At 47.6% G+C, this 22,828-nt stretch overlaps 1 protein-coding gene across 4 annotated transcripts; it reads right to left on the minus strand.

The window, feature by feature from the left end:
* Nucleotides 1-198: 198 nt before the first annotated feature.
* NLRX1 (NLR family member X1) lies at nt 199-21,838 on the minus strand. Of its 4 annotated transcripts, none has more exons than XM_034425289.3 (9): nt 21,414-21,838; nt 16,169-16,312; nt 14,155-14,224; nt 12,726-12,823; nt 11,974-12,590; nt 9,563-10,983; nt 8,339-8,425; nt 5,924-6,175; nt 199-4,341 (listed from the first exon to the last, which is right to left on the minus strand). In XM_034425289.3, the coding sequence occupies exons 2-9, from the start codon at nt 16,287-16,289 to the stop codon at nt 4,023-4,025; spliced, it is 2,985 nt and encodes a 994-aa protein (XP_034281180.2). In that variant the 5' UTR covers nt 16,290-16,312; nt 21,414-21,838; the 3' UTR covers nt 199-4,022. The 4 variants fall into 4 exon arrangements, with proteins under 4 accessions (XP_034281180.2, XP_034281182.2, XP_034281179.2 ...); XM_034425291.3 differs by lacking the exon at nt 21,414-21,838 and adding an exon at nt 18,676-18,866; XM_034425288.3 differs by lacking the exon at nt 21,414-21,838 and adding an exon at nt 18,372-18,866.
* Nucleotides 21,839-22,828: the final 990 nt, after the last annotated feature.

Raw genomic sequence — 22,828 nt, forward strand, 5'->3', positions numbered from 1 at the left:
TTTGGCAAATGTTCAAGCTATTATTTTTTTTTTGCAGTGGAACGTGGTTTATCCTTTTATTCGGGTATATATATATATATATAGAGAGAGAGAGAGAGAGAGAGAGAGAGAGAGAGAGAGAGAGAGAGAGAGAGAGAGAGATAGGAGCTATATTACAAATCAGTGGTGTGTTTAAATAATGCAACAAACGGGAAATGATAATGTAAAACATTCGCTGGAAGTTTATTTTAATGGCTTTTGTTACAACCAGAAAATAAGATATTCCTTGCTATTTCTCCGGAGTCCAGCACTTGTGTGCGCGCGCTCGCGTTTATGAGAAATTGGCAGCAAAGTAAAAGTGTTCATGACAAACCCACAGTAGGCTCTCTCCCCTTTGTTTGTCCCTGGTAGCTGGCATTTCAAGATAGAGTGCCCCTCGACTGGCAGGCTCTGTGCAAACTTCAGAGCTTCAGAGACATAAAGGTTAAGCCTTCTCAAAACATATTTGCAAAACCTGCTTCCACTCCGTAGAATTAATTTAATTCTACTGAGAATTAATTAATTCATTAATCTACTGAGAGTTAATTTGTTAATTCTACTGAGAATTCATTAATTCTGAGAATTAATTCATTAATTCTACTGAGAATTAAATCATTAATTTGTTAATTCTACTGAGAATTCATTAATTCTACTGAGAATTAATTCATTAATTCGTTAATTCTACTGAGAATTCATTAATTCTGAGAATTAATTCATTAATTCATTAATTCTACCGAGAATTAATTCATTAATTCATTAATTCTACTGAGAATTAATTCATTAATTCTACTGAGAATTAATATTAATTAATTAATTGATTAATTCATTAATTCTACTAAGAATTAATTCATTCTGTGTGAAACAATCCTTCGGTCCTTCAAATTCTCACCCTGTGGTAGCCGGTCTCCCATTGCATATGTTTATTTATTTTATTTTTTTCTTGGCTGTAGAAACGGGGCGCACAAGTCCTGGATCTACAGATAGGCCTCGACTTACGACCATTCATTTAGCGACCGTTCAAAGTCAGGATGGCAATGAAAAACTGACTCGCGTTTACGACCATCACTGCTTCCCTGAGTTCATGTGGTCAAAATTCGGTCAGTTGGTGACCGGAAAGTATTTGCAACGGGGGTTACGTGAATGCTCCCTTCCCGGGGAGGGGGGAGGAGGAGGAAGCTGGATTCACTGAACAACGGTGTGATTTGCTTAACGACAAATTGGAAAAAAGGGGAGAAAGGCCATAAAATTGGATGCGACTCACAGCCGCTGCATCGCTTAGTGACGGAAGTTCCAGTCCCAATGGGGTCATAAGTCGAGGGCTGTGTGTACTGAACCAAAGTACTTTTAGTTTCCTTGAGGCACGTAGGCAAACAATTCCCAAATCACTCCATTTTATTTAATCCCTGCTTTTTTCTGCAAATCCCCACTGGGATTTGAGCCCATTCTAGAAAAATCTGGCTGAGATGAATAACAAGATCGTATCGTATCTTGTATTATTATTTCTCTGCATTCTTGCAAAAGAATCCGGCAGTCGGTCACTCATGGGGGGAAAAAAACCCCAAAACTCTGAGTAGAAAAAGCTGAAAAACCGGTCCCACCCCCTACTCCCAAACCAAAGAAAATAGCTGGGTTATAGGCCACCAAATCCCCCATGCTGCTAGTCCTCAGTACTCAGATATATGACACGGCCCTCCGTCTTTTTAGATCCGTCTATGGTGCATATTCTTCCTGCCCATAACTTCAGCAAATGTGTGGTGCAGAATCGGTTGTGAGGTATTTTGAATGTTGTACCGACGGAAGGAACGAGAGAGGAAGGACGCTACGTGAAACACTGAGGGATAGAGACAAGAAGAAAAATCAATGATGAGGGGACTGGAGACTCAAACATACGATGAACGGTTGCAGGAACTGGGCCTGGCTAGTCTAGTGAAGAGAAGGACCAGGGGAGACAGGAGAGCATCTTCCAATATTTGAGGAGCTGCCACAGAGAGGAGGAAGGGGGTCAATCTATTTTCCAAGGCACCCGAAGGCCAGACAAGGAATAATGGATGGAAACTGACCAAGGAGAGACTCAACCTAGAAAATACGGAGGAATTTCCTGACAGCGAGAACAATCAACCGATGGAACAGAAGTAGCCTTTGGAAGTTGTGGGAGCTTCATCCCTGGAAGCTTTCAAGAAGAGACTGGATTGCCATCGGTCAGAAATGGTGTAGGGTCTCCTGCTTGGGCAGGGGGTTGGACTAGATGACCTCCAAGGTCCCTTCCAACTCGGTTCATCTGTTAAAATCTTTTAAAGAAGAACTCCCTTTGTATTGCAGACATGGGGAAAGGGGTTGGGTCAGTGGTGGGATTCAAGTAATTTAACAACCGGTTCTCTGCCCCAATGATTTCTTCCAACAGCCAGTTTTCCAAATTGCTCAGAAAGTTAACAACCGGTTCTCCCGAAGTGGTGCGAACCGGCTGAATCCCATCACTGGGTCAGCCTCAACTCTTCTCATCAACCCCATCAAAGAAAGTACTGGTATTTTAAAAAAATACCTACATCCTCTCACGGGCATTCAGCTAAATATCCTCTAACTGGTAAGCTCCGTTTTGCAGGTGGTCCTCAACTTATAACAGTTCGTTTTAGTGGCCATTCGAAGTTACAACAGCACTGAAAAACGTGATTTATGACCGTTTTTCAGACTTGTGACCACTGCAGCATGGCCACGTGATCCAAATTCAGATGCTCGGCAAACGACTCACATTTACGATCATTGCAGCATCCCGGAGATCACCTGATCCTCCTTTTGTGACCTTCGGACAAGCCAAGCCAAGGGGAAAGTCAGATTCATTTAGTAACCATGCGACTAACCGAACAGCTGCATTGATTCACTCACAAACGTGGCAATAAAGGTGGCAAAACTCACTTAACGACAATTTTGCTTAGCAACAGAACTGCTGGGCTCAATTGTGGTCGTACGTTGAGGACCACCTGTTTAATTTAGTTTTTAAATTAAACTGCAACTACATCCTTTCCTCCCCAGAGTAAACGATGGGGAAAATCACTGAGTTTGCACCAGAGATGCCCCAAAGGGACCTTGCCCACAACTTCTGTGTGGTTTGTATTATTATTATTATTATTTTAAAAAGGCTCATTACGTCCTGCAAAAGCACAAAAGTCTGAACGAATCCTCCTTTGTTCTCCAACTGATTGCTCTCCGGATGTATCAGTCTGCACCCAGTGATGTGGAAGTGATGGGCAGGGTAGTCCGACCTGCCATGGAAGGCAGCAGAACGCAAACAGATGACTTCAACCAGAAAACAAAAGAGATGTGATTAAGGCAAACCACCTGAGGGATATCCGATTCAGTCTTTGATTGGCAGGTGCGTCTACAGCAGTGGTGGGTTGCTTCCGGTTCAGCCCGGTTCGGCCGAGCCGGTAATGGTGACGATGTGACGTCACCAAACCAGTTCTCTTTGACTGGGAGATGGGCCCTCCCGCCTGCCCCCGCTCTATTCCTACCTTTATTCCTTGTTTTTTTAGCCCAGCTGATAGGCACGGCAGAGTGGATTGCCGCACCTCAGCTGGGCAGAAACTTATCGCGCTTTCGCAGAGCACATGCGCAAAGAGAACCCGTGGTAACATCGGTTGGAACCCACCACTGGTCTACAGCACGGGTGTCCAGCCTTGGGAACGTTAAGACTTGTGGGACTTCATCTCCCAGAATTCCCCATAACATGGCTGGCTGGGGAATTTTGGAAGTTGAAGTGCACGGGTCTTCTAGATGCCAAAGTTGGACACTGGTTCATGATACCTGCCAACTTAGTTTCCTACCAATGTCAGGAGAGCCCTGAGGTGGGGCTCTTCTAAGCTAACTAGCCCTAAGATAACTTAGACAACCTTGTCCAGTTACCTATGGTGGGCTAAGCAGATTTGCTGTGGCATCTGAATCAACCGGTGTTTCCATGGCGTGGTAGGAAGCCCATGCTCTGCTTCCAGGCACCTCCCAAGAACCGAAGGTCAAAGGGCGCCTCTCTGCATGTGACCGAGCATCCTCTTGACCTCGCTCTCCACTCTCATGAACTTGAGTTTCTTCCAAGGGTTGACCGTCTGTCGGCGGCTGCACTGAAGATCTTCTAGGAGCAACCCCAGATGTTGCTTCACCCGTTCCCGGTCCCAGATGGGCAGGTTCTTCTGGACCACATTCAGGATGATGGCCCAGTAGTCGGACACGTCTGCTCCCATGGTCAGGTAAATGAGCACGCGGAGGCCGTCCCGGTTCTTCCGCAATTCGTGCAGGGCTTGTTTGCCTTCTTCGCTGATCTCGTTGAAGTACAAGCTGGGGAGGAGGAAGAGGAAGGAGAAGGGGAGGAAAGCTTTAAGAGCCGGAAGCAGAACATGTGAAGTCTGTAGAGATTCTCTGTCATTCAGGTCATGGTTGTCCCAAATGCTTTTTCAGGAGGCAACTGGACTTTCTGGTTTTTTTTCTTTTGAAGACATTTCGCTTCTCCTCCAAGAAGCTTCTTCAGCTCTGACAGGATAGTAATCCTTCCATTCCCCACTATCCTGTCAGAGTTGAAGAAGCTTCTCGGAGGAGAAGCGAAACGTCTTCAAAAGAAAAAAAACAAGAAAATCCAGTTGCCTTGTCAGAGAATTCATGACTGGCAGAGACATGGTAACGAGGTCAGCCAATGAATAGGCATAGCAACCAAGTCAGCCAATGAGGACTGTTTGGAAACTGAAACTGGAAGGAGCCTGGGCGTGGCTCTGTAGCTCTGAGTCTGTGCAAAAGGGAGCTAAACCCTCTGCTGAATTGAAACTGAAACTCAGCTCTGCTGTTCTCTCCTCTGCCTGTGTTTTTTGCCTGTAACTCTCTACCACATTGGAAGAATCAGCTGTTGGTATTGTACTGTATGTGTTATTATGTATATAAAGAGAAGTTAATGAATCCTGCTGAATCAGTTATCTGTGTGCTTTTGTCGATTTCTGCAACAAACTCTGATATGCCTCCTGAAAAAGCACTTTTGGGACAAGTCCATGTGAATTGACCCGCCAGCTCCAATGCGCATCCTTGGCTGCCAATCCCAAAGTTAAGAATCCTGGAAGTCACCCCCAACAGATCTGAAAGGTTGGGGAACATCACAATAACATGACATTTTTATTTATAAATTTGTATCCTGCCTCTATTATTTTTTACAAATAATTCAAGACGGCAAACATATCCAATACACCTTCCTTGTCCTATTTTACCCACAACAACCCTGTGAGGTGGGTTGAGCTGAGAGAGTGTGATTGGCCCAAGGTCCCCCAGCCAGCTTTCATGGCTAAGGCAGGACTGGAACTCACAGTCTCCTCCTGATTGGCCCAAAGTCATGTAGTTGGCTTTCATGCCTAAGGAAGAACTAGAACTCACCATTTCCTGGTGATTGGCCCAAAGTCACCCAACCAGCTTTCATGGCTAAGGCGGGATTAGAACTCACAGTCTCCTGGTGATTGGCCCAAAGTCATGCAGTTGGCTTTCATGCCTAAAATAGGACTAGAACTTACCATCTCCTGGTGATTGGCCCAAAGTCACCCAGCTGGCTTTCACATCTAAGGCGGGATTAGAACTCACTGTCTCCTGCTGATTGGCCCAAAGTCACCCAACCAACTTTTATGGCCAAGGCGGGACTAAAACTCCCCGTCTCCTGCTGATTGGCCCAAAGTCATGTAGCCAGCTTTCATGGCTAAGGCAGGACTAGAACTCCCTGTCTCCTGGTGATTGGCCCAAAGTCACCCAACCAACTTTCATGGCCAAAGTGGGACTAGACACTCTCTACAAAAATTCTCAGCGACCCAAAGGCACAACAGGACTCCAGACATCCCCACACGTCCCTCGGACATTCAAATCAGAAGTGGCACGGCCAAAGGCTGAAACTCACTGCACGGTTTCCAGCGTTGCGTGCTTCTTGGCTTCCTCAACCAGGGCCAACGCAGCTTCGTCTGTCAACGAATTGTAGGCCAAATCAAGCTCCTGTAGGTGCTGGTTCTGAGCCAGGTGCTGGGTGATCACCTCCACACCCTGGTTCCCCAGGGAGGTGTGAAGTAGTGAGAGATTTCTCAAAGAGCTGTTGCCAGCCAGGCCTTCCGCGAGGTAGATGGCCCCCTGCTCCGTCAACGGATTGTCTGCAAGACTGAGGAGGACACAGTAAACATCAACCTAGGAGAAGCCATCACCTTTCCCACTGCCCAACCTCCCTTGGTCAGATGCCTTCTAGATGGCATCTGACCCACAGATTCCATCTTTCCTGCCATCCCAAGAAACTTATGCCCGGTATGTTTGTTGACGACATCAAAAGTAGAAGAAGAAAGCATCTCCTTCTGCAACCTTCCCTGCTCTCTTTCTCTCACTGTGGAGCCCTTGGCGCCGTGCAGAATTTTGCGTACAGTAGTGGCCAAAATTGTGGAAACCTTTTGGGAAAAAGTGTATTTTTGAGGTTTGATGGCTAATAGCACCACTTTTTTATTTGGAGTTTCAAGATAATCCTATTCCGCTGCTGGAACGGCCTGGGAATAGCCCAGACCTTCACCCAATTGAAAATCGATGGATTTTCTGACTAAAGAATCTTGTTAGTCAGAAGCGACCCAGCAATAAAACCCAGTTAATAGAAGCCATCATTCAATCTTGGTTTCACATTAGAACAGCTGCAGAACTCAAAGACTTGGTTCACTCCATGGGAAGACGTTGTAAGGCCGTCATTCATGCTAAAGGTTACCCAACTAAGGATTAACTGACATGGGGATAATTTTTGTACATCTCGTTTTTTCTAGGGTGATCATTTTTGTATATCTCTTCTTTTCTACATGTTTCCCTTTTCTTCTTTATATTGTAACTGCTATTCTAGTAGCAAATCCTTCCTAAAAGTTATTGCATTACATTCTTGATTAAATTATCTTTCCATTGATATATGATTTTATGGTACTACTCCCCCCCCCCAAAAAAGTGGTGTTATGAGCTAGTTTTAGAAAATACACTTTCCCCAAAAGGTTTCGACAATTTTGGCCACTACTGTATATATGATCACATTTTGCACTGGCCAATCAAGAATGGTATCTGCCACTTGGGCAAATAATATTTGCATGCGTTGTCTACAGGATGCGCACTAGGCTCATAGGATTCTCCAACCAGCGTATGCTCCAAGAACGTCAATCCAGCAAAATAGCTGAACAAATGTACCCATCCAAGGCAGGTTACAAATTCACCCATGCCAACCTGCTTTTTCTCCAGAAAAGTGGAGAGGACACAATTCCTCAACCGCAGGTCCTACCTGGAGTTGCCAGCAAAGCTTCTCTGGAGGGTAACAGGTCAGAGAGAGAGAGGAAAGGGAGAAGTTTGTTTAGGTAGAACATCACAACAAAGTCAGAGATCCGGAAAAGCCGAATTTCCGGATTCTAGCGCACATGCGTGCCCAACAATCAGCTGGCTGGCACACATGCGCAGCACTGCCATGCATGCAAAGTGTTAGGATATGGTTTGAGCCTAACAAGTTGTCCAGGCAATATATGTGTTCTGTGTCTTTAATATGAATATGTATTGTGTGACTTTGAAGTTTTCCTGCTGATTCATTGTAATGCTGAGTCATGCTGTAATTACACTGGTTGTGAACGTATTTAAGAAAGGTACTGTAATGTATTCAGTTGATGATATGCTACCATTGTGTGAGGAGTTGCTATGCTATGCTATCATCGTTTGATGGATCTGCTACCATCGTGGTTTGTGAACCAGAGTGAGTTTGTTATTCTAACCAACTACTGTTTGTTTGGTGAGAAGATATCTGTAACTACTGGACTGATTTAACTGGCAAAGACTTGGAATTTGTTTAAAGACTATGAGACTGCTTTTTCTACTATAAAGTAAGCTTTTGATAAACCAGTTTGCATAACTCTTATTCATTGCTCTCAGCAACGTTTCCTTGTGCATTTACTCTGCTGGTTGGTAACACAACAACAATATCCTTAACACAAAGGACAGCCGATTTTCAGCACTGCCGTGCATGCAAAGGACAGCCGATCGTCGTGTGCGCGTGCGTGCCAGAAACCCGGAAGACAAACAGGCAAGGCTGCGTGTACTGGAGGTCACGGCTTTGTGTGCCACTTTGGGCACGCGTGCCATAGGTTCGCCATCACGAAAGATCTGCTCCAAACCGGCTTTGTCATCTCTCACCCATTCCTTTCTCTTTCTGCTTTGAGTCAGAGTTTGGTACTGATCTACAAGCCATCAGAAACACAGCTCTCCTTGGCTGCCTCACCGAAGTGGAAGCCATCCTCCCCCACAAGCCCGTCTCCTTCACACTCACCGCAAGGTGTCGACTACACATTTGTCATGCAGAAGTAGGTTCCGGATCGCCTTGCACGCCTCTGGGCCCAGATTATTGAGCTGCAAACTGGAAGAGACGACGGAACAACATTGGAGTTGCAAGTCCAGCATCCTATGCTCAGTTTTCCCGATGCGCTCACTTTGACCAAGCTGACAAGGATGATGCAATATGCAGTACCCCAAAACTGGTGGAACGCTGCCCCAGGAAGCTTCCTGGCACTCAGATTCATCTTCCGTTTCAACCATAAAACGACTTTCTAACTTTCTATCTGATTTTGCCACCCTCTGGTCAAAGTCAAGACTGCAATTTTCTAGCCGTTGAAAAATACAGACTGGAACTGAGTCACCAAAAAAGATTACCGAATTTGCTAAGCATTTACCGCAAATAATCTATTTTCAAAGGGTTGGGAGTAATGGTGGTACATGATGTTCCCTTCAATTGGCTGGAAACGACGCTATTTTCTGCTCGATCCTTTAAATTCAGCGTTAAGTTCCCTTCAAATAAATAGGGCAAACTTGCCAGAAAAGCAGGCTATCATAAGAACAGCACGTTGGTATTTCTAAGAAACCAATGTATTTTTTTTTTTCAATTCGCTTTCTTAAAAAAAAAAACACGAATTCAAAAAAAGATGTGGGTTAAAACACACACTGTTATGTCAAAAAATGAGGGCGAAACCTCATAATTATTGCAGAACTCTTAGATTTAATTGCGTGTCATAATTGAAGCTTAACCTTGATGTGAATTGTGGGGGTTGTGCTAAATCAGAGCAGGACAGGGGTGGGCTGCTGGGAGTTCGCAGAGGTTCGGGAGAATCTCTAGATAAGATTCTCTGTAGTTCGGAGAACCCCCAAATCCCACGCCCCACCCAGAAGTTCCCATCCGGCCTGTTTTGGATGCAGATAAGTGCAGGGCGTGCACGGATGCTCGGGGAGGGCAAAAAATGGGCCTACCGGAAGTTCAGGAAGACCGGAAACTGGCTCGTTTCTGGCCTCCAGAGGGCCTCCGGGGCCTGGGGAGGCCATTTTCGCCCTCCTGGAGGCTCGATGAAAGCCTCCGGAGCCCAGGAAGGGCAAAAACAACACACACGCCATGGTGCAGGAGGCTGACTAGGGCACACTCACCATGGCCACACCCACTCAGTAACCGGGCAGAGAACCCCTTGCTAAATTTTTGGAGCCCACCCGTGGAGCAGGAGATACTCACTGGAGTTTCCTGCATCGTAGCAAGATGGGGAAAAGTGTCCTCAGGCTGCCCACATCAAGATGGCAAGAGGCAAGATTGAGCTCCTCAACGTCGTGGCTCGTGGTGCCCACAACTGAAGCCAGGACCGCGCATTTGAGAGGGGTCATCTTCACTGAAGAGAGGTTGATGGTCCTCAAGGATTGGACAGCCTCGGCTGTGAAACGTTCGTTCTGGAACTCATGCAAAAAGAAGAGATAGTCCATCAGTTCAGATGGCGGCAATCCCTTACGGCTATTCCGGATGACGGTTTTCTTCATGGCCTTGGCAATCTCGAAAGCAGCCAGGTTCTTGATCGGACAGCCCAGTTGATCCAAGATGGCCCGGTTACGCCGGGACAACAACCCACCCATGAAGATGGGGAAGAGCTCGAAGACCTCATCGTCGGAAGCTTCATCCGGGTGGCGCATGGGACCTTCCACCCCAAGAATGCTGAAGTTGATCTGGTCCAGGACATCGTCGTTGAAGTAGTCCTCCTCTTTGAACATCTCCACTGCCATAGTGCGGGCGATGGTATCCCGGTCCTTGGTACTGAACCGGGTGAAGTAGCGGGGGAAGATCTTGATGAGGTTGAAGAGAAGGGGCAGGATGCGCAACGGCAAGAATTTGGAGACCACGCTGAGCACCAGGGCCACATCCTCGCTGACTTTCCCAATAATTTCAGAGACTTCCTTGCCCACCCGTTGCACCAGGGTCTTCTTCTCCCCCAAGACCACGTAAAGGGCAGCCAGGTACTCTTGCATGGCCGGGATAGTGAAGACGAAAGAGTGTTCCTTGCCTGACTGAACAGAGGGGGTCAAGAAGAAGCGGAAAACGTCACTCCGGAAAGTGTTCAGGAGATTCAGCTCACTCTCCGTCTTCATCTCCACCTCAAAACAGCGGCGGAGATCCTTCTCTGTAAAGGAAGTCTGTCGGGACATCACCCCTTCGTAGGCCAACTTGCCCACCGTCTTGGCCACATACTTCATCATGGAGATGTTGGAAGGATCGGTGCTGTCCAGCACTTCCCCACTGAAGTTGAGCCGTAGGAAGCTAGTGTAGATCCCCGTCAGAGTTTGAGTTGGAGGCACCGTCTTGGTAAAATAAAGGAAATGCAAGGTCGTACACACCAACCAGCAATAAGAAGGAAGGAAGCAGGCGGCCATAATCTGGTTGTGCCTCTCCAGATTCCTGGAGAGCATCTCCACAAGGTTGTCCTGCTCATTGGCCTGCTCTGCCGTGGGGGGACCAGAGGTTCCGGCACACTCAGGCTGCCGTAGGCGCATCTGGAAGTAAAGCTTCTGGAGGTTGAGATCCGAGAAGCCACAGACTTCAACGTAGCGTCCCACAAACTTGCTGGGGATCCGGCGTGCTGCCGAAGGGCGAGTAGTGACAATGATGCTGGCCTGGAGGAATGGAAACAAACTGGAGTTATTCCCAAGTCTCGGGCCCAGTGATGTCTCAAGGGCATTCATGGTGGAACAGAAGGGTGATATATGAAGTTATGAATCCTACTGATGGGATTCAGCAGAGAACTGGTCCAATTTAGTTCATCATCTATAGTGGTTAGTAACCAATCAAGGAGAATATTTGTAGCTCAGGGTTGCAGTGAGAGGTCCTTGGTGCTCTCTGAGCTGGGTTGTTTTCTTACAGACATTTATTTCATTACCCAAACTAGGTAACATCATCAGTGCTAGTAGGGAAAGGGGTTTGCTCTCTGAAGCCCGATCCCTTCTAGCACTGATGATATTACCTAGTTGGGTAATGAAATGTCTGCAAGAAAATAACCGAGCTCAGAGAGCACCAAGGACCCCTCACACTGCTTAACATTCATTCCATTTGTATCCCACCTCTTCTGATTAATTTAAAGCAGACAAGGTAAGGAGATAGCTAGGCAAAGATCACCCAATCAAATATATATTTAAGGGTTGGCCCTGTGCAAATAAAAAATCATTGGTTTCCAATACTTAGTAGAGACTGATTCTATCCCACGCGACCGGGGGTGAAATCCAGCAGGTTCCTACAGGTTCTGGAGAACCGGTAGCGGAAATTTTGAGCAGTTCAGAGAACTGGCAAATACCATCTCTAGCTGACCCCAGAGTGGGGGAGGAAATGGAGATTTTGCAATATCCTTCCCCCAGGAGTGGGGAGGGAATGGGGATTTTGCAGTATCCTTCTAGTGCCACGCCCACCAAGCCACGCCCACCAAGCTACATCACACCCACCAAGCGACGCCCACAAAACCGGTAATAAAAAAAATTGGACGCACGGAACCCTTAATTCGTAACTCTTAAGGCTACCGATCTCAGCTGCCTCCTTGGCGAAAGGAGAAGGGAGAAAGAAAGCAGGAAGGAGGAGGGCACAGTATGGACCTCTGCCCGTCCTTTCCCACAAACCTCGGGCATCATGTACTTCCTGAGCAGGTTGACGACAATGGCAGCTGGCAAGAGGGGCTCATTGGGGTCACAGCAAAGCTCAGTGCGGGCCAGGCGAAAGTCCAGGTTGAGACGGTCAAGGCCATTGAGGATGAAGAGCACTTTGAGGTTGCTGGAGCCAAGCAGTGGGGCCACCTCCCGCAGGTGGAGGTATTTCTTGGTCACTAATCGGCGCAAAGACACGGGGCTGTTGCCCTGGGAAAGGTCTTCACAGGAGAAGGGGAGGAGCAGCTCAAAATGAGGAAGGCGCTCGTGACACCAGTCCATCACCATCTTCTTGATGAGAGTACTTTTCCCGGTGCCCACTGTCCCATAGAGGACGACATTCTTCACTTCTTGTCCGCAGAGGTCTTCGTCAAAAAGGTTCTGGAGGCCAATGGTATGATAGCAAGAACATTGGAGTTGGTTCTGGATTGTCAGATCTGGAGATGGTTTCAAGATTTCCTCCAGGGAGCTCTCCCGGATCACCGGATCGACGTGGGTGGCATCCAGGGCGAAAGAAGGTCCAAACTGTCTCTCCTCGTTGGGTTGCCGTCTAAACCAATCCGCCAGACTTTTCTTGTGTTTTTGGATGGCTTCTGCAGAGGAACAAGAGAAGGAAAGGCGAGAAGGAGATTAAGTTCCTTCTCTAACATCCCTAGAGATCTTGGGTTGTATCTGACGGACTTTCATCACCCACCAACCCTCCAGGGAAGGAAGGTCCACAGGTTTACCAGAAGTGGCTACGTTCTTCGGCACTCTTTGGTTTGGCCTGGGAGAAGCAGGCCGAGATGTTGATTCTTGTAACATTCCTGGGTAATGGGTGAAGTTCCTATGGAGAAACAAAACTGTTAGAAGAATGATGTCGCTCTGATGGCCAAGATTAATTACTCCATTCTCTCACCATATTCAAAATTACACAAGGACGACAATTTTCTGAGGAGCTCTGGAGGCCACAGATGTCCTTGGGGATCAACATGGGGTATAAGTCTAGACTGCACTGGCTCCCGGTGGTCTTCCGGGTGCGCTTCAAAGTTTTGGTTACCACCTTTAGAGCGCTCCATGGCATCGGACCGGGGTATTTACGACACCGCCTTCTGCTGCCAATAGCCTCCCACCGGCCAGTTCCCTCGCACAGAGAGGGACTCCTCAGGGTGCCGTCGGCCAGACAATGTCACCTGGCGACCCCCAGGGGGAGAGCCTTCTCTGTGGCGGCACCTGCCCTCTGGAACAACCTACCCCCAGAGATACACAAGATACCAGACCTCCAGACTTTTCGTCAGGCCCTGAAAACACATCTATTTCACCTAGCCGGGCTGGCTTGATCCCATCCCTTCAATTTTAATTTGTAATTGGTTTTAACCCGGGTTGTTTAATTGGATAGCCAAATTATTTAATGTTTTTAAATTGCTTTTAAATTTTATATGTTATGTTTTACCATGGCTGTTCACCGCCCTGAGTCCTGTTGGAGAAGGGCGGTATACAAATTTAAATAAATAAATAAATAAATAAATAAATAAATAAATAAATAAATAAATAAATAAATAAGTAAGTAAGTAAGTAAGTAAGTAAGTAAGTAAGTAAGTAAGTAAGTAAATAAATAATAAATAAATAAATAAATAAATAAATAAATAAACAAACAAACAAACAAACAAACAAACAAACAAACAAACCGACCAAGGGTCAACCTTTTAGACCTCAGGGACCACTAAAATCATAATTTTAAATCCCACGGACCACTAATATGAATTAGTGACGGGATGGGGTCCTTCAGGCACTTAGCTTGGCCGCCTATTAGCGGAGAGAAGTGCCCATAGTCAACACTAGCTTTGCTGTCCATTGCAGCTAAGAATCTCAAATACGGCCAAGAATTAATGTTTGTCTTGTGGCCAGCCTGGCCGCTAGATCAGCCCCCTGCAAACGTTGTCTCTCAAGGAGCCTGGCCAAAGTTTCGCGCACCGCTTCGGAGCGGTGGAAATACCGCTTCGGAGGAACCAGTAGCTTTTTAAACTACCGGTTTGCCCATTTCACCCCTGGTGACTACCTCGGTGCTGAATCCCTCACCCACCCACTTTGTTTTCTGCCCGGGACCCAACGTCTTCCATTCCCCAGAGGAAACATCCTGCCCACCTGGAGCTGAGCACATCAGAGGTGTGCTCTTACCTGAGTGGAGATGCCAAGGAGCACCGAGTCTGGCCTAGGTCAAATATTCTCTTGAAGAGTGGTCTTCTCCCTGTACCTCAGATCAAAGTAGACCAAAAAGTAAGCAATCCTGAAGCCTATCCATTTGTTTCAGACAATTTACACGTTATACTTTTGCAACTTATGAAGCAGGGAGGTGCAGCTCCTCTTAGCCCAGGGGTCAGCAACTTGCGGCTCTGAAGCTGCATGCGGCTCTTTGGGCCCTCTGCTCCCTGTCAGGTGATCCCACCACTGGCTGGCCCCTCCCCTCCCCCCCTCCCCAGTCACTCCTCGCCTGGCCTGAGAAGGTAAAGGTGACAGTGGGGGATGGAGAAGCGGCCAGGGCAGAGACAGAGAGATACAGAGAGAGGGGGAGAGAGAGAGAGAGAGAGACATAGAGAGATACAGAGAGAGTGGGAGGGAGAGAGGGGAGAGAGAGAGATGTCAAAAGGATTTTGTGGTTCCCGGTGTTTTTAACAACTGGTTCTCTGCCCTAATGACCGGCTGGGTAGGCGTGGCTAGGGGGGAGTCATGTGACTGGTGGAAGTGAGTGACATCAAGTTGGCCACGCCCACCCAAGTTTTGTGGCTCCCGGTGTTTTCTTTTCTGTGGGAAACGGGTCCAAATGGCTCTTTGAGTATTTAAGGTTGCAGACCCCTGTCTTAGCCCAACTTAAATGTTGCAGATTTAGCATCCCATGATAGGACTCCGCTGAAGTGAGACATGACTAAGCCAGGACACGTAGGGAGCCCGTGACACACCAACGTGATTGATGAAATCGCTGCAGGGAATGCTATCACTCCCACGTGGTGTGGGGAAAGGGTTCAGGCTAATCCTAACCCTCCCTTAATCCCAGTTGCTGAGTCACAAGCAGAACAGAAGTTAAGATTAATAGATAGGGGGAAGGCTGGGAAACAAATAACCAAGAGGCCTTGAAGGTTGGAAAGAATGGAACAAAATCTTCCTGGTTTACAGGGAAGGGAAGGGAAGGGAAGGGAAGGGAAGGGAAGGGAAGGGAAGGGAAGGGAAGGGAAGGGAAGGGAAGGGAAGGGAAGGGAAGGGAAGAGTTGGTCCAGAACTGTTTCTCAACCTCCGGCAAATTTAAGATGTGTGGACTTCAACTCCCAGAATGCTGGCTGAGGAATTCTAGGAGTTGAAGTTCACACATCTTAAATTTTTGCTGAGGTTGAGAAACTGGTCCAGAAGCTTTATGACTGAGCAAAAAAGAAAGAATCCACCTCTATTTGAAAAGTAGGATGGTTGTAGCTGAGGGATAGTATTTGTTTCGTTCATTTATTCGTTCATCCATCCATCCATCCATCCATTCATCCACCATCCACCCATCCATCCATTGATTCATTCATTCATCCATCCATCCATCCATCCATCCATCCATCCATTGATTCATCCATCCATCCATCCATCCATCCATTGATTCATCCATCCATCCATCCATCCATCCATCCATCCATCCATCCATCCATCCATCCATTGATTCATTCATTCATCCACCCATCCATCCATCCATTGATTCATCCATCCATCCATCCATTCATTCATCCATCTATCCATCCATTGATTCATCCATCCATCCATCCATCCATCCATTGATTCATCCATCCATCCATCCATCCATTGATTCATCCATCCATTGATTCATTCATCCATCCATTCATTCATCCATCCATCATCCAATCATCCATTCATTCATTCGTTTGTTCATTAATTAATTAATTAATCCATCCATCCATCCATTTATTTCCAACTTCAATAGATTCTGGAACAAGAAGCTCAAACCCTTGGAAATATTGCTTACACAGATCCTCCTGAAGCATCCATTGAAGTCTTCTTCTCCCTTCTTTGGACTTTAATTGGCACAATGGGAGCAGAAACGTCAAAGTTAATACCCCCCCACCACAGGCTCGGAAAATAAAGGAAAAATAACATAATCTGAAGCTCCCCTGCCATTCCAACCTAGAGCCCAATCTTTGCTTACCCAACATGAGATCCAGGTGTCTTCCCAGGGATGCAGCCCCCCTGCTTCTTCCTCTGAGGGTTCTGGGCTTCACTCGATTGAACTGGACCCCCATCTGGGGAAGCCAGTGCTTGAAATGCATGACGCCAAAGTCCTGTCCTTCAACTAAAAGAGACATCAAGGGTCAGAGGTCTTGTGGAAAGGACACCCCAGGTGCATCCTAGCCCAGCATGGTGTATCCTTGGCCAGTCTAGACCCCAAAACTCATTTACAGAATTTGCCCTGGGTTGCTGGCCCAATCCCAAAATCAAAGGGCAGATCATAACAGGATCCAGGAAGACACCATCACTCACAAATTGAATTTTTTTGACAGGGAGAACAATCAACCCATGGAACAGAAGTTGCCTTCAGAAGTTGTGGGAGCTTCATCACTGGAGGCTTTCAAGAAGAGACTGGACTGCCATCTCTCAGAAATGGTGTAAGGTCTCCTGCTTGGGCAGGGGGTTGGACTAGATGACCTCCGAGGTCCCTTCCAAATTCCAACTCTGCTAACCTGTTAAATTGATTGCTACTCCAGTAGATTCTCTCCCTTGTGGGTCTTTCTACCTGTTACATCAATTGCTCCAGTGATGGGTTGCTCTCAGTTCTGCCCGGTTCTTTAGAACCGGTAGTAAGAGCAATGAGAGGCTCCGCCCACCCGCCTGGACGTCATAATTGACAACAGGGGTGGGTTCTAAATTTTTTTTACTACCGGTTCTGTGGGCGTGGCTTATTTTCTGGGTGTGGCTTGGAGGCCATGTGACTAGGTGGGCGTGGCTAGCTGGTCAGAGTCATTTCTGGAAGGTCCTCGCACTTACAACCAGTCCTCGCACTTACGACCCGACTCATTTGTCTGCTTTTAACACTGATCAGCTGTAGGACGGCCCTTTGAAGCCCCGCGGCAAGAGTTTAAACAGGTTTTTTTCCCTCTAGTCATCAGCTGGGACTCAGGAGGCAGCAATAGATTGGGGGTGGGACCAAATAAAAGGTAAGAATAACGTGGGGGGGATGGAGGGGAGGGCAGGGTGGGAGAACCGATTCGGTGACGTCATATCGTCACCGCTACCGGCTCGGCCAAACCGGACCGAACCGGGAGGAACCCACCACTGATTGACAATCTGCGAATGCGCAGAAGCGTGCACGCACGCGCTCCTGTTGCAAACTGGTAGTAAAGGTAAGTAGAACCCACCCCTGAATTGTTCTGATTTCAGTCTATGGAAATCTTCACGGGTGTTTTCCAATCCAACAGACAGGCTGGAAAACCGTTCCTGTTGCCGTTTTCACTTGCACCAGACAAATTTAGCTTTGTGTGAAATAGAGCATAGCTGTCGTGGATAATTCCCATCCCTGGGAATTATCCATTTATCCAATTTTCCAAAAGCATTTCCTCCTTAAATTCCAATGGTTCTTTCTCTTTAGGAAGGATCCTTTCCTTAAAAGCTCCTTCTGTATCTTATTTTTGGACAGGATGAAAATGACCTGTTGTTTGACAGGAGCCCAACTTAGAAAGGAAAATAAACTGGCCTATTTGACCTCACAAACGGAGGTTTAGAGAGCAAGCCACCCCACGTTCATCCAAGATCAAGGCCTCCGACCAGGGGTGAAATGCTCCCGGTTCGGACCGGATTGCCCGATCCAGTAGCAATGGTGGCGGGTGGTTCAGAGAACCGGTAGCAAAAATCCCTGTGCCTCCCCCCCCACCATGCTCAGCTGAGTCGCATGATTATCAGAGGCTTTTTTAAAAAAAAAAACTTTTAAAAGCATTTTTTCTACAACCTCTTCCGACGAAAAAATGCTTTTAAAAGTTTTTTTTTAAAAAAAGCCTCTGATGATCGCGCGGCTCAGCTGGGATCGTCAGAGGCTTTTCAAAGCATTTTTTTCTGCAACCTCTTGGCTGAAGAGGTGGTTAAAAAAAAATGCTTTGAAAAGTCTCTGACATCCCAGCTGAGTTGCCTGATTGGCAGAGGCTTTTCAAAGCATTTTTTAAAAAGCCTCTCTGACGATCCCAGCTGAGTTGCCTGATCGGCAGAGAGGCTTTTCAAAGCATTACAAAAAATGCTTTGAAAAGTTTTTTTTCAAAAAAAGTTGGCCATGCCCACCCAGTCACATTACCCCCCCACCCCACCCCACCAAGTCACACCCACAGAACCGGTAGTAACACATTTCACATTTCACCCCTGCTTACTTTTGGAGTCAACTCAGCCACCCGTGTGGATCGTGGTGCTTCTCAAAAGAGTTTTGCCATCTGCCACGTTGGGATGGCTATCGGATGTCGCCATGCACCCGGCAACCACAACAGCAAAACATAAAACTCACTGTCCTCGCCAAGACAGCACAAATCCTTGCAAGTGCATGAAAAGACTAATAGCAGGAAGCCAGGAAGGAGAGAAAGAAGAACTGGAATATATCTGAGGATCTGCAGAACAAGTTGCTTTAGGAAAGCAGTTTTAAAAAGCCGTTTCTAAAGGAACTTCCTGTCGAATGCACACCTTCTGAGCTACAGTTTTCTCCCGTCAACGCTTCTGATAGACAAAGTCTGAAGGACGGACCCGTTTCTGTTTTGTCTTGTCAAATGCCAGGCTGACGTAAGGTCTGGTTCTCTGCCAGCTCTCCTCCTCCTGGCCCTCCGCTAAATCCCAACAGACAAAAATAATCAGGTTTTCTCCTCCTCTTAAAGCCACAGGACGGTTTTCTCCTCCTCTTAAAGCCACAGGACTTAAAGCCTGAGCAAGCCAGGAGGACACTTTGGTTAGAGCTAATACCACTCTATAAAGCCTTAGTAAGACCACACCTAGAGTACTGTGTCCTGTTTTGGTCACCACACTATAAAAAAGATGTTGAGATTCTAGAAAGAGTGCAGAGATGATTTTAGGGGACTGGAGGCGAAAATATATAAAGAACGGTTGCAGGAACTCGGCATGTCTGGTCTAGTGAAGAGAAGGACCAGGGAGACATGATAGCATCTTCTAATATGTGAGGGGCTGCCCCAGAGAGGAGGGGGTCAAGCTATTCTCCAAGGCACGCAAAAGGCCAGAGAAGGAATAATGGATGGAAACTGACCAAGGAGAGATTCAACCTGGAAATAAGGAGAAATTTTCTGACAGGGAGAACAATCAACCCATGGAACAGAAGTTGCCTTTGGAAGTCGTGGGAGCTTCGTCACTGGAAGCTTTCAAGAAGAGACCAGACTGTCATCTGTCAGAAATGGTGTAGGGTCTCCTGCTTCAGCGGGGGGTTGGACTAGATGACCTAAAAGGTCCCTTCCAACTTTGTTAATCTGTTAAAACAGAGTTTTAACTCTGAGTTGGTGGCCAAGCAGGGATGAAATCCAGCAGGTTCTGGAGAACCGGTAGCGGAAATTTTGAGCAGTTCAGAGAACCAGCAAATACCATCTCTGGCTGGCCCCAGAGTGGCGTGGGAACGGAGATTTTGCGGTATCCTTCCCCTGCCATGCCCACCAAGCCACGCCCACAGAACCGGTAGTAATCAAAATTGGATTTCACCACTGTGGCCAAGCCAGATGAACAGGAGACAAGCTAAGAAACCATCCAAATTTCTTAATTCTGCTAAATTGAAGGAGGGGGGGGGAAGTACAAAGAAATGCAAAATTTCCCCCTGAATTTTGCCATTCCCACTTTGGCAAAATTGTGCTCCTTTGGGAGACGTTTGGATGCAGAAACTCTTTGCTGGCAAGAAGAATTTTCTTCATTCTCTCCTCGTGCTGAATAAACCAAGCACCAAATGTTGCGTTGCTTCTGCAATAAAAATCCACGTTGAGACTTTGAGGCGTGTCCAGAAAAAAAAGAGAGAGAGAGAGCCAAAACTGTCTTTCTACCCACAATTTTGGTGGTGTGACTCAAAACTTTCCTGACTCATATCTGTAGCTACAAGACTGAAGTCCTGAATTAGGGGGAAAAAGCAGTGGTGAAATCCATTTTCTTTTACTACCGGTTCTGTGGGCGTGGCTTGGTGGGCATGGTGCGGCTTGGTGGGCGTGGCTTGGTAGGCGCGGCAGGGGAAGGATAGTGCAAAATCCCCATTCCCTCCCCACTCCTGGGGGAAGGATATTGCAAAATCCCCATTCCCACCCCACTCCAGGGGAAGGATACTGCAAAATCTCCATTCCCTCCCCACTCCAGGGGAAGGATACTGCAAAATCTCCATTCCCTCCCCACTCCTGGGGGAAGGATACTGCAAAATCCCCATTCCCTCCCCACTCCAGGGAAGGATATTGCAAAATCTCCATTCCCACCCCACTCCTGGGGGAAGGATACTGCAAAATCCCCATTCCCTCCCCACTCCAGGGAAGGATATTGCAAAATCTCCATTCCCACCCCACTCCAGGGGAAGGATACTGCAAAATCCCCATTCCCTCCCCACTCCAGGGAAGGATATTGCAAAATCTCCATTTCCACTCCACTCCAGGGGAAGGATATTGCAAAATCCCCATTCCCTCCCCACTCCTGGGGCCAACCGGAGGTGGTATTTGCCGGTTCTCCGAACTACTCAAAATTTCCGCTACCGGTTCTCCAGAACCTGATGGATTTCACCCCTGGGGAAAAAAAAAAAGTTTGTCTTGTAGTGATTGCATCAGAGGGAGGGACCCATCCTTCCGGCAACACAAAAATTAACATTGGCCCTTCTGCATTTATTTAATTTTAATTTTTACTTTTAACTTCCCGGTCTAGTCTTACAGCTGTTGCAACTTCCTGCCAGGGCTTACCCTGGCACAACCCCAGCCGCTCAGCCAAAAATCAAGGAAAGGCTGCCACCTACTGCAGTGAGAAAGTTACACAAGGCTCCCAAAAACAAACCCCTTCAATTATTTCAGCCATTTTTGGTGTGTGTTTGTTTCTTTTTTTGGGAGGGTCCTTGTCCTTGGGCCTCAATACTGGGAGGATTTGGGGGCTCAAGAATCAAGGTTTGACTTCCATGCCTCCTCTCTAAGCATCACTCCTTCCATCCCCAGCCTCCCAAGCCAGCCTGCCGCAGTCACAGCTGCTGTGCCAGCTGCGCTGCTCTCGGGTTGTGAATGAAGGCGGAGAACCATCGCTTCTCCCCTCCCCCCCCTCAATTCGCGCTGGGTTTTGCAGCTGGAAGTACATCGCCCCTTCCCCAAAACGGCGCCCAGCATCAGCACCCCGAGGCTGCAAACAGCTCCGCTCCGCTGCCCGCTCCCCCCAAAAAAGCCCCGACCCCAGATTCCCCCAGACCCTTTTGGAGTCACCTGAGATGAAGAGGGTCTCCCGCGGGTGGTCTTAGACCCGGCGTCATCGGGGACTCTCCATGGGGAGGATTTGGGGGTCCGCTAGGGGAGGGAGAGGCAGCCAAAGCGCTGCTCTCTCCCGCTGCTTGTCTCTTCGCGGCTCCGCTGCGGTTTCCTTCCTGCGCTGCCCCGGCACTTCCCGCTGGGTGGTTGAGCTCGGCCTCCCTCGCCTCGATGGGTTCGGCTTCCCCAAAGCTGCCGGCCGAGAGGGAGGGAGGGAGGCAGGGAGGGGCGGGGGCTGCTGGAAGCCATCTCCGGCGCCTGCAGGGTGGCTCCCTTCCTTGGCTCCGCGGGGCTGGCCGGCCCCGGAGGCGAAGCGCGGCTGGCAGCGGTGCCCAGGAAGAGGGGGAGGGTCGCTCTCCCGCTGCCCAGGCTTGGTGGATGGGACCTTGAGCCCTCGCCAGGACCGACTACACGATCTCACAGTGACCCGCAGGCCGTCCGCGAGAATTGCCTAAGGTGAGGCTCTTTGATCAGGGAACTGCCAAGAAGAAATGAGCCTTGGTAGTACAGTGGTCTAAAGCACCCTGTTATTAACACAGCTGCCTGCAATTACTGCAGGTTCGAATCTCACCAGGCTCAGGTTTGACTCAGCCTTCCATCCTTTCTAAGGTAGGTGAAATGAGGACCCAGTTTGTGGGGGCAATAAGCTGACTTTGTATAAAACATACAAAAGAATGAAGGCTATTGCTTAACGCATTGTAAGCCGCCCTGAGTCTCCGGAGAAGGGCGGCATATAAATCAAATTAAAAAAAAAAATTATAACTTGCTTTGAAAACCCCATACAATGTTTCCAAAGGAATCGTCATATTCACAAATACCAAGAACAAAGAAACACCAGGAAAAGCAGAAATTGGCTATTGTTTATTTCTAAACATTTGCAACTAGTGAAGGGTGTACCATCGTCAGGTGTCGAGCTGTTAAGATTTGAGGGAAGATATCCCCACCCACCTTTCCGAAAATAACAGTGGAAATGAAAGGTAGAAAGAAAGAGAAAGAAAGAGAGAGAGAGAGAGAAATTTGTATTCTTGCCTGAGTTTGGGGATAGGAGCAATGAATGGCCAACTGAAATCATAGCACCAATGAAGAAGTCTTTAAACTCCTTGAGAATGGAGCTGCGAAGGGAACAGTATCTTCATCCATAGATCAGACCGGTTTTCTGCAACTTGTAGATGTGATCAGACCAGTTTTCTGCAACTTGTAGATGTGTTGAGATTGCAGGTTTTCATCTTCCCAGTTGAGAAAATAGCAAATTGCTACCTCAACATATCTGGAGGTGCCCAGGGAGCATTGCTTGGGGGGAAAAAAAATCTATGGCGATTCTAAGTCTTCCAGGTTACCTTTGGTTGTCCCAAAGGTGCTTTTTCCAAGAGGCA

Source organism: Pantherophis guttatus, chromosome 9 (genome assembly GCF_059756535.1).
Source record: "Pantherophis guttatus breed Tessera chromosome 9, ASM5975653v1, whole genome shotgun sequence".
NCBI classification, from domain to species: Eukaryota; Metazoa; Chordata; class Lepidosauria; order Squamata; family Colubridae; genus Pantherophis; species Pantherophis guttatus.

Bases quoted from the DNA above. Each gene is read 5' to 3' on its own strand.
- NLRX1 (XM_034425289.3), bottom strand. From the start codon at position 16,289: ATGCATTTCAAGCACTGGCTTCCCCAGATGGGGGTCCAGTTCAATCGA. The intron at 12,591-12,725 runs GTAAACCTGTGG...GTTCCTCTGCAG, and splicing joins GAAGAACGTAGCCACTTCTG to AAGCCATCCAAAAACACAAG. The intron at 4,342-5,923 runs GTGAGTTTCAGC...CCTCCTCCCCAG, and splicing joins GCAACGCTGGAAACCGTGCA to CTTGTACTTCAACGAGATCA.